The following is a 12,382-nucleotide window of genomic DNA, read 5'->3' as shown; positions in this document are numbered from 1 at the left end:
CTGTAATATTAAAAAGCAAATTAGAATTAAATGTTATTTCCGTTGGGATAAAGCCCAAACTTCTGGACAGAGAACAGTTTTTGACTCAGTTTCTAGTGGGTTGATTTTTACATAATAATTATACATCTTATATAATTTAACTCTTATAAGTTCACTATAAAGACTCAAGACTACATTTTTATACATTTCTGTGTTTCCTGAAGTAATAGTCTGCTTTATAAATTGTCTGAAAAAGAGAAACGTTCACTTCTCAACATACCAGACTGCAGTACAACTACAGAGGGGTCCAATAAAATGTACTCACTGTTTGAAATTAAATAATTTCTAAACAAATAGACATACACTAACTAAAAACAAAAATTGTAAATGCCTGTTAAACATCAAGTCATAAGTTCCTCTATTGTTACAATCTAGTATAGTACACTAAAAATAAGTGTACCTTATCCATAAACCCTACCTGAAGCTTATTTAAAATCAAAACCTTCATTTCGTTAAAATTTACACCATTTAAACATCGCTTATTTCCTATTATTCTGAGCATTATCGTGCACTAAATGGGAAGACTTGGAATTTTACTACAAACCTTATTAACAGGTTAGTACACTGGAAAGCACTTCCATATAAAAGCTTAATTCCACGGCGTTGTTATACAGGTCGACCTTGACCAATGCTTCCTCTAACCTGCGCGTGGAAGCGACTGCGCAGTACTGAAATGCTGCCGTGCACACTGAATTTCTGCCTCACAACTGATACTTTCCTTTGAAGACGATACTATATCCCTTTCCACGCGACTTAGTAGAGGTCGCGACTTTTTAGCCGCTCAGAACTCGAGCCATTTGGACGTAAGAAGCTTTGCCTAGTTGTAAAGTTAAAACTCGAACGCTGTTAGTTATGATAAGTTGAATAGTACATGTGCCCAGACAAAATATTGCAGCCACGAAGAAGATGAGACGTATAAACTAAGTCGCGTGAAAAGCATTAGAGTAGAGCATGTAGTTGTTGGATCACGTGTAATTTTCTGTTGAGATGCAGCAATGAAATAATTAGAGGAAACTTTGATCTTAACAAAAAATTAGTCCGAAATAAAACTGGCGAATTTAGTTGATTAGAAAGAAGTCATGATTTCAAATTAATTTATAGTGATAAGTATTACTGGAAAAATAATTTGATTGTATATATATATATATATATATATATATATATATATATATATATATATATATATATATAATAACTGTAGCATAACTTTCGGAGCAGAAAATTAGTGGAGAGTAAGACTTCCTTCCTAAATAATAATACTGAAATATCCATATCTATATCCTGAATATCATATTTATACGAAATTAACGTATGGAAGCTTTAGGAAAAATAGTTACGAGTATATTGTGTAAAATGTGAGTTGATTTTTTATAAGAACAGATTACTTTCTTGTTTATTCTTACCGTTCCAAACAGAAATCGATTAACCTTACTTAAGCGTTCTGCACGTATAACCTATAAATTATAAACACGTTTATATTATTTCTAAATAACTACGTTGTACAATTTTCTTACCATCTTCTGATCAATCATTTAAAGTAATATTTATCAAGTTACAATTTATTCGGAGTTTTAAAACTAAGAAAAATTTGCTAATATTAAGTTTAGAAAGTTTTTCAGTGAGGTGTTTCTCTTTTAATTACGTATGGTGACGATATTAAATTTTAAACTAATAAGATTTGAAAGAATGAGTTTAAAATATTCATAAATGTCATTTAATAAGAAAACAAGAAGATATACATTTTTAGGAGTGTACTTTTATGAAATAATATCCTTTGCAATTGAGGTTTCTATTTAAAATAAAATGAAATGTTTAGAGTTATTCGTGACTAAATGCGAGTGTAAATTTTATTCAGGAATGACGATATGATAAAATATTTACTATTTTTAGCCGATGTAACAATATACCAAGGTTTATAAAGAAAATGGCTGAAAGAACCATATTAGAAATGATAAAATATTATCTGTAGAGTCCAGAAGTTAAGCAAAATGCCTTATGGGGACGTAGGGCCAGTTTTTATTTTGCCTTTTTTTTTGGCTATTTTAGCTTTCCTTGTCTATTTTAAGGATTAATGCCTTATTTTGCCTGTTTGTTTTGTCATGGATATTTTCTACTCCTATTTACATATTAAATTAAAACGGTACAAATAAAATAAATATGTTCGAATTCCAATAAATAAAATGTATAAATTTAATAAGGAATAATTTTATTTTACAAATAGAGAACAGTTACACAAATTAAACTAAGAAAATAAAAATATACGAATTACATTACATAAAAAGTATAAATAGGGAATAATTTTATGTTTATTTTATGAAGAACAGAAATTAATCTAAGAAAATAAGAATGTACGAATTTCAATATATAAAACATACGAATAAGGAATAATTTTATTTCTGTTTTATGAATAGAGAACAGTTACAGAAATTAAACGATATTTTCGCTTCACGCGAGAATCTCACTCTACACAGATACATTTATGGTGGCATGGCTACAAGCTGACCAGCTAACCGGCCGAGAGCGATGCTATATCAGAAGAAGAAGTGACTTCAATTCGCGAGGTGAAAGAACTCTTGTGCTAACAAGAAATTTTTATAGCAGCACTTTATGGTATAGAGGAAGCAAATACGATGTTGGAGAAAAGAGGTGAGACTGCTGTCATCATGGCTACCATCGGACTTACTATAGGTCATTTCTGGAAGCACCAGGCGTCAAAGTGTTGGCTGTTAGTGAAAAGTGTAAACGTGTGATGTGTGCTAATGAAGACCTTTGAGAAACTTAAATACATTCATGAAGTTCTGAAAGGTGAAATTTCTATTGTTATTCATATGAGTTTATCCACAATATTAGGTTTTAAGTTTGCTCGAATCACTTCAGTAAAAGTGGAACGAGGTTTTTCCATGATGAAAGACGTCTTCTCTGACATGCGGCTGACTATGACAGTTGAGAACTTGGGGGGGGGGGGAGGACATCTTGCTGTGGGACGAACCGAGAAAAGTAAAAATAAGTACAGAGATGTATTAACTACCGTATATTAAATTAATACTTTGATGAATTTATTGTCTAGTTTCGTAATTTTTAAAGGCCTATTTTGATTATCACCTATTTCCTGAATTTAAAGTGCCTATTTCCTGCATATTTCAGCCAAAATAAACGCCTAAACTTCCGGGCTCGAATTATCAGTGACTACAGAAATATGATACGAAGTGTCAGTGTGAAAATGAATATGTACGAAAGGGAGTAATGTATTAGGAGATGGTGGATGCTGATGATGCGTTTGAAAGAGTCCAAATAAAGTTTGAAGTGTATTGTGCATGTTGCAAGGAAAAAAAGAGTTTGAAATGTATTGTGCATGCTACAAGTAAAAAAGAGTTTGAAGTATATTGTGCATGCTGCTAGGAAAAAAAGAGTTTGAAGTGTATTGTGCACGCTGCAAGGAAAAAAGAGTCTGAAGTGTATTGTGCACGCTGCAAGGAAAAACGAGTTTGAAGTGTATTGTGCATGCTGCAAGGAAAAAAGAGTTTGAAGTGTATTGTGCATGCTGCAAGGAAAAACGAGTTTGAAGTGTATTGTGCATGCTGCAAGGAAAAAAGACTTTGAAGTGTATTGTGCATGCTGCAAGGAAAAAAGAGTTTGAAATGTATTGTGCATGCTGCAAGGAAAAAAGAGTTTGAAGTGTATTGTGCATGCTGCAAGGAAAAACGAGTTTGAAGTGTATTGTGCATGCTGCAAGGAAAAAGAGTTTGAAGTGTATTGTGCATGCTGCAAGGAAAAACGAGTTTGAAGTGTATTGTGCATGCTGCAAGGAAAAAAGAGTTTGAAGTGTATTGCGCATGCTGCAAGGAAAAAAGAGTTTGAAGTGTATTGGGCATGCTGCAAGGGAAAAAGATGACCTTCATTACAGCCTTCACTCTCACAGGCATACTGTCAATCAGGCAGCGAAATGTTTCCTGGGGAATGGCAGCGCATTCGTTTCCGAGCGCCGAAATGAGAAGAGGTATCGATGTGGGTTGGTGTGGTCTAGCACGATGTCAGCGTTCCAATACATCCCAGGGATGTTCTATCGGATACATATCAGGGCTCTGCCCAGGTCAGTCCATTAGTGCGACGTTGTTGTCAAAACCACTCCCCGACAAGCCCTACAATATGGACGGGTGCTCGGTTTAGTTTAAAGACACAATGATCATCCCTGAACTGGTCTTCGACGGTAGGCAGCATGAAAGTGGTTAAAATGTCAACATAAGCTTGTGCCGTGACATTACCAGGTAAAACAACGAGGGTACCAAGCCCCCTCTAGGAGAAACATGACAACACTGATACCCTATCACCCCCGAATTTCACAGTCGGCATTATAAAGGCTGGTAGATGTCGTTCACCGGGAATTTGCCACACCCATATCCTACCATCGGATAGCCAAATTGAATACCGTGGTTCATCACTCCACACAATAGTTTTTCACTCTTCTAGGGTCCATGCGAGGTGGCGTTTGACATGTGCCTGGTGACGTGTGCATATGGGCAATTGCTCGGCCATGGGAACCAAGTTTACGCACCTCGCGTCGAACAGTCATGGTGCTTGAAGAAGATCCTGATGCAGTTCGGAATTCCTGTGTCATGGTGGCTGTGGATGATTGACGAATACGCTGTACGACTCTCTTCAATAATCGATGGAAGTCATGGATGGTCGGCACACATCCCTTGTACACATCCCTTCACGTTTCCACTTCAGTATAACATCACTAGCAGTGGACCTAGGGATGCTTAGGAGAGTGGAAATCTCGCGCACAGACTTCTTACACAAGTACCACCTAACACCTGACCATGTTGAAAGTCCGTAAGTTCCTCAGACCGTCCCATTCTGATGTCTCGCGCTGTCTGCTGACAGGTGTCTGATGTCTGCTGACTACTGCGTCGCCTTCTGTGATAAAAACACATTTTGCGAAGTGTCTGGATACTTTTGATCACATAGTGCTATCACGTGTTATTTAACTAAGCTACCTTGTTGACTGGTTTCAGTCTGGAGGCAACCTAGTAACCTAGTTACTTAACACGTGAAAGTATATAACATATAGTTTATAATCGGAAGTGATATAGTGTTAAAAGTTGTGAACTCAAGATGTATAAAAATCGAAGATATGCAGCCTTTTAGATCCAAAGAATAAATGTATTAGGTTTATTTTGATTTAGAATTGCAAAGAGCAGATATTAATGGGATAAATGTAAACATCTTAAAAACTATAATGTGTTGAAGCACTGCCGAACACTTTTCTTGTATTTTAATGTGGCAGAATAAAACTATTACTGTCTTTCAAAGTATGATTTAACCATAAAAATAATGAAAAATTCCTTTTTACTTAGTCTCAAATACGAAAAAGAGGTAAAAATTGTTCTAAATGTTCTGGGGACTTGGAGACTTATTGGACAGTAACATTAGAATTCAATATACATCTAAAATAAAATAAATTAAAATTAAATTAAGGATATTATGTATAAATAAATTTCCTATATCTATCTCCTCTCAAGCATAAAGTAAAATTTTCATTCAATAAAATGATTTTTGTAGTAGATTATTCTAATCAGTTCAGCCACCTTATCAGCTACAAGTTAATCTATCTCACAGCCTGAAATGATGTTTATATGGGGAATGAGTGTTCTGTTTCCACGAATTGGAAACTTATACAGCCCCACCCGCCAAAGTATAAGAAGGATTACAGCTGTGGAAACTATCCAAATACAAACTTCGAACCAACAGGTTATGAAAGGTTTTATATTAAAATTATCGTTAACAAATTCTGTATAAATTGAAGCCTTTGATATGACTTGCTGAGCGGGATAGGACCATGCCTTAAGCACTGCAGTATAAGAGAGATTATTACATATTCCTGTAGATTAAGTTGCATGCCAATTATGCGCAGTGGGGTAACTGGTTCTGTCATCTACAGCATCACACGTTCCTATTCAATCTTCCTTTCATGTAATAATATCATTCCCTGGTGGCATGTTTCCATTCCTCAATTTTTTAGCAGTCGGCACCCACAAGGCGGCAGCCTTCCGTTTCTCGGAACTCTGAGTAGCCACTACTGGCATCTACCAATCTTCGGATATTCCAAAAGGACACGTGTGTCACGGCGGGCGGTGGACGAGCCAGCACCAGGCACCACACTACGAAAGGTGCTGTATTTTCTGATTGGGGATAATGAGAAGGGAATTATGTTGTGTTGGTGGAAGGAAGAGAAGACGTGAAAATTCCGAGAAAAATTCTCATAAGCGTGGCCTCGTATTCGCTGGAGCAGGGTATTGCACCTGGGCCCACTTGTATGACTGCTGACTATGGATTACCAAAACGGCTTCCCTCCTTGATATGATAAGTCACCATAAGTGCTTTGTTGAAGACACTTTGCACGAACGCATTAGGAGGAGAAGATGGATAAATTTGATTTTTTTTTTCTAACGGATGTGCAATTTTAATTTTAATTTTTTGGACGCACAAATATCATTGCTGCAACAATTTAAATTAGAGATTCATTCGAGATTACTTTTTTAAACAGAAGTTGGGGAAATTTTGAAAACAAAAATATATATATCTAGGATATAGTAATTCATCAAAATTGATACATCCTAGCCATTTTTAAAGAGAAATTCAAAATTTCTTTTGACATTATACTCCAAAAAGACGTTCTTTAAAATGTCTGTAGCACAATTTTGGTATTGGTTTTTGTAATTTTGAGTCAAACAATTCCATTTTAAGAATAGATTTTATAGGTATTTTTTATAGAAATATGGAGACATATCTTTCAAATATAACAAAAGACCATATACTCACAAACATAAAACCAAAGACATGGATATAATACGTTTGTTTGAACCCAAGATTGAACAATAGTACTAATATCGGCTTTAGAATTTATAACAAATTAATAAATAAATACCCACATCTATTTACCTCAGAGAGTTTGACATTTAAAAAGTATGTAAGTAATTTGTTATGAATAATTGTTAATTTTTAGATGTTATTTTATTGTAATTATGCATGTAAATGTATTATGCATCGAATCCTCCCCTGAGCACAAGAACACTCTGTTTCAGGGTAGTGCAAGAATTTTGTAAATTTACAATTTCTTTCCATTATATTTTTCTGGGAATATTACAATAATATTATCAGCATATTACTATTACAGAGAAAGTCTAAAAAAAATTAGTGTACCAAATATTATGCATGAAGCATGAACAGTTCTGAAGATTTAACTATATGGAATAAAGCGAAACATTAAGTTACTTTTTATTCTGTTATTTAATAAACGTCTTAAAATTATGTAGAATGCACACTGAGCACGAGTATGTAACTTACTCTTTCTGGGGTGCTAGAGTATTTATTATTATTTTTAAAGATATGTATCTTTGTTCTAGCATTAATGTATTAGGCCTCTTATTATTATTATTATTATTATTATTATTATTATTATTATTATTATTATTATTATTTAAAAATGCTGTGTACCAAAGCTTTAAAAATGGCGTCGCTGCAGCTAACGAATCTATACATGCGTATTACATTTTATGTGATATATTTTTCACATATCAAAGAGTGTCTTAAAGTAAAAATTAAAATAAATATTAAAGTTTCGGGAAATTACAATCAAGGTCGAGTATAATTTAAAAACCCTGTGCACTAAAGCTTCCGAAATGGCGTCATACAAGCCGAAAAGGTCATAAGTGCGCGTTAATTTTTTTCTGATTATTTTTATATATAAAAGAGCATTTTAAAGGAAAGCGTTTCTAGAAGAAATTATTGAGATTAAAACTACATCATAATTTCGTTCCATCACAGATCTGAAATAATTTGTTGAAGCTCAACACAGTTCGCCTTTTAGGAGATATATAAGCTTCTTAGTGAGGTAGTGATGGGTCAAAGCATAAATACTTTTGAGATCATTATTTCACTATTTCCCTTGAATAAATAATCTGTGTTTATTAAACGTTATACGTAATTTAAAAGAATTTTAACTCCACTGAAATTATTTTCATCAAATTATTTGTAATAATTGCTTATTTCTATTCCTTTATTATTATTTTATATGCCTGTTTAGAATTTAGATATTTTATAAAAATGAAATAAAACATTTTTATTTATTCCCTGTCTGTTATATACAACGTAGTTATAATGGAATTCTATATTACACTAACTATAAGTAATCTGAAACAGCCATTAATATTTATATTTTCATTTATGATAACCCCCAAAAACCAATTAATAATTAAAATATTTGAAAGTTATATCAAGCATTTGAAATCATAATTGATTTCGTATTATGTATGAATGTTAATTATTGAACTCAGGGTCATGTTACTAAGAAATGGACACGTCGTAAGATAAAGTCATTGTTAGACTTGTAGAAACATTTTGATACATCTAGACTCAATCAACAAACGCTTAAGGAACAACTGGCTTTTTTCATTATCTAATAATCATAAATTTCATCGGGAAGTCCCTTGCATTTTGCAAACTCTACCGAAGCAAATTCCGTCTCTCGTAAAACGAACCACTCACTAGCCTTTATACCCAATCCTTTCGCTTGGCAGTGCAATTTATTTACTCTTCAATTATCTGTGACAAACAAATTTGTGTGCATCTTTTCGGTACTTCAAATGTATCTTCTTATAAGCGTATGCAGTTACGTTCCCTAAACTTTAATCATTAGACGAATTTGACTTCAACCCAACGCATTAGCTCAACTAATAGCATGAAAGAGAATACTCTAAATCTTGTTGCCGTATTATTGCGAACCCTCGTCAAAATTATCTGCTCACAATATTGCCGAATGCTTACAGTCACCATCTTCAAAATATGAAGGTGCATTCAAAAATTAAGATTAAAAAAATCATTTCACTAGCTTCCATATTTTAAAACGCGTATTTTACATGTTATAAAGAAAAATCCATATACTTCATCTTTTTTTATTTATTTTTTAGATAAGATAAAATAGATGTTCGGTGATGAATTGGTGTTTATATGGATTGATCTAAACATGTTACTATTGCACCATTATTAGACTTCCAGATACACCACAGTCCTCTAACATTTCCTCAACGGTCTGGTACACATATTTCAGGTAACACCAATCGGTTAGACAGGAGATAATAACAACTATGCAGTCCGCACAGGAGCTTTAGAACATCACAACGTAATTATTTCTGTTCAACAGGATGGTGTTTCAAAATTACTATGCATACCGCACTATCATTGATTGAAGCACAACGTAAACATGCTATTATTCCTCCATCAGAAAACACATTTATGCGTTAATGTTCATAAAACTCATAGGAAAAGATTTTTTTTTTTTTAAGTTTCTGTAGGAATCACACACCATGATATTCACACCTTAAAAAAAAGTAAATACTTTAAAACGAGGATAGGGTTGTGGAAGCTAGGTGTCTCTGGGTGGCTCTATCCTGCCCCCAGCACGCAGAGGGAAGCCCATTCCGATCGCAGCGCCGCCTCAAACGCCGCTAGCGCCTCTTCGTTGAGCTGGTGATGACGTAGAAGCGACGTTCCGTTGAATGACCGGAACAACCTCAGTTGATGCTGGGGGGAGGCCTTGGATCATAGCCCGGTGCCGGAATCCAGTACCTGCAAGGACTTGGTGATGACCTCGTCCTGGAAAGAGAAAATATCAATTATGAAAAAAAGTATTTCACACGCTTTTTTTAGTTTGGCTTTCATACAAGGAAAGGAAAACACATAAATCAATAAGATTTTGATTTGTGTGTTTGTTCGTCCGCATCATTGTTTGCATATGACCAAGAGGGTATGTACAGTAGTGGCAAAAAAAACGGACCGACCCTTGTAGCTGATTTCAGAGCCTTGTTCACTCCAGAGCACGACAGACTGGTAACTAAGACTTTCGTGGTTCGACTCCTGCCTGGGAAGGAAACTTTTTTTTTTTTTTTGTTCCTTAATCAAATTTATTCCCAATACTTTTCGATTGCTGGTAAAATTCATGTTCTGGGAATAATAAGTTAATTAAGTAGTAAAATATCGCTGCAGACGGATTTTGGAACCTAATGATTCAATTTCGATCTGAATGAAGTGGAAAGAGCAACGGTGAATTGTTCAATGGTTGAGCTGTTTGGACTTTTTCAATTGCTAATTTTCAAAATTGTAGCACAACGTTTCGAAGAGTGGATTCTCTTCGTCGTCAGGTGAAAACCTACTGTGGGGATCGTTACAAACAACCAACCTGCAGGTTTTCAGCTGGCAACAGTAGGTTTTCACCTATCAACGAAGAGAATCCACTCTTCGAAACGTTGTGCTGCAATTTTGAAAATTAGCAATGGAAAAAGTCCAAACAGCTCAACCATTGATTCAATTTCATTCTTGTTCCACATTTTAAATTATGCTTCTACATTTTACTTTTGTCCAAAATTTTATCTTGATAAATCTAGAACTTTCAACAAGGTCCAAATTGAATCGGTCATTTGTAAAACCACACGAGTCCAATTTTTTACGAAAATGAGTTACCGGTACTATAACAAGAACTATTACTAAACACATCATTTCCAGTCAAAACAAGAAGAGACCGATCATTACTAAGCGTTCTTAAAAGTCTTAAAATATTGATATATATATATATATATATATATATATATATATATATATATATATATATAAACTATTAGAGTTCCCGTCTGTAACTTATGCAACAATAATTTATTAAAATACAAAATATTGTCACATATGATATTATTTTATTAAAATACAAAATATTGCCATATATTATATCCAACATTAATTTATTAAAATACAAAATACTGTCACATATTATTTATGTTATAATATGTGACAATATTTTGTATTTTAATTAATTAATGTTGGGTAAATTACAGACGGAACTCAAATAGTTTATGTATATAATTTACTAACTTAGTGAACAAAGATTAAAACATTGAGTTCCTTTCAAAACCGCACATATCCAGGACACATGTCGTTTTAAACAATTAATGTCATGATGTGCCCATGATGCATTGCTCTATCATGCAATTCATGCGCTCAATGTAGTCAAGATGTCGGATATTGAGTATAGTTCTACTTGTTCTGTATAAGTAAAAATAAAAAAGAAAGAAAGGTGTCATTAACAGAGATGAGTATAAAAGAGAGAGGATAAAGTATTGCAAAGTGCTTGGTCTCCCACACACACACAATCATACAGGGAAGGATATAGCTGAAAGGAAGCAAGGAAATCCGTGAATGTAAGTGATTTTTTTATTGTTAACTAAAGATATATGTGTACTCATACATTGCCATTAAACATGTAACACAATGGTTTGAAAGTGAATACTGTGAAAGGATTTCTTAAGTCGACTATGATATTTTGAATTTAATTTGTGAATGATATGAACCATTTTGAATCTGATATAACAATAATAATATAAATTGACTGAAAACTGTATAATAACGTATTTCACACTACAATAAACAATACACTACATATTGTATCACGATATGAGAGTTGTTATTTGAAGGTTCATAACCATAGTGGGCCAAGCGTCATTTACTAAAACCGTAGAAAACAAGAGTTAAAATGAAGTTATTAACATAATTCAATAGAAACATATAGTAAGTAACATAAAGTATACACATTAAACTAAATGATATGACAATCTTCATTAAACTATGGTAATCACTTAACTTTAACCCTTGCTTTCTCCGTTTTTAATAAATGGCGCTTAGCCCACTATGGCTCTGAACCCTTCATTTTACTATTAGTTGTTGTTAAAACAAGATGAGGCCAAGAATTTAAATAATATCTTAATATGATATGAAATGAGATAATTAAAATAGAATGCTTTTGTAATAAAACATACTAATTTATGACCCCCATGTAAGAATTTCACAGAGCTACCATAAAATTCTTTAATTATAGAGAGTTTTTTTATTTTTCTAAAAACTTATTTTCTGTGACTCGTGTGGTTTTACAAGTGACCAATTCAATTATGTTTCCATATAATAAGATTACAATATTTACAAATAGGAACATATCCAATAAAATTACTTCAGCCAATAACTAACTCCTAAATTTGCCTGAGTCCATACATTTATGATTCGCTTCTTTCAGACCTCATCTGTAGGCCTACAAGTTTTATCAGCTACAATGAGACGTGAATTATTCTACAGAACAACGCAGAGAACGCCATACATCAGCGCCACGAGAATATTATTCAAGTGCTCACTTCACGCCTCGTCCATCTCTTCAGATTCTAACTTAAACGGCTACCCCCCACCCATATAAGTGCTTGGCTGGATGCCATGAATGTGCAATTCATAAAGTTGCAATATTATTCATATC

General features: G+C 33.7%; 1 protein-coding gene across 3 annotated transcripts in view; it reads right to left on the bottom strand.

The window, feature by feature from the left end:
• Nucleotides 1-1,226: 1,226 nt before the first annotated feature.
• Nucleotides 1,227-12,382, bottom strand: part of LOC138697948 (A-type potassium channel modulatory protein KCNIP1) — a 749,900-nt gene continuing 738,744 nt past the window's right edge. For 2 of the 3 annotated variants that reach the window (XM_069823561.1, XM_069823562.1), the window contains exon 6: nucleotides 8,980-9,693. In XM_069823561.1, coding sequence (XP_069679662.1) covers nucleotides 9,640-9,693 — 54 coding nt within the window. In that variant the 3' untranslated portion in view covers nucleotides 8,980-9,639. Of the gene's footprint in view, nucleotides 4,957-8,979; nucleotides 9,694-12,382 lie in introns of those variants that run through there. The other variant, XR_011331636.1, reaches the window with a different exon arrangement.

Source organism: Periplaneta americana, chromosome 4 (assembly GCF_040183065.1).
Source record: "Periplaneta americana isolate PAMFEO1 chromosome 4, P.americana_PAMFEO1_priV1, whole genome shotgun sequence".
NCBI lineage: Eukaryota > Metazoa > Arthropoda > Insecta > Blattodea > Blattidae > Periplaneta > Periplaneta americana.
Note: the sequence above shows the minus strand (reverse complement) of the source record. Positions and strands in the feature narration are given on the sequence as shown.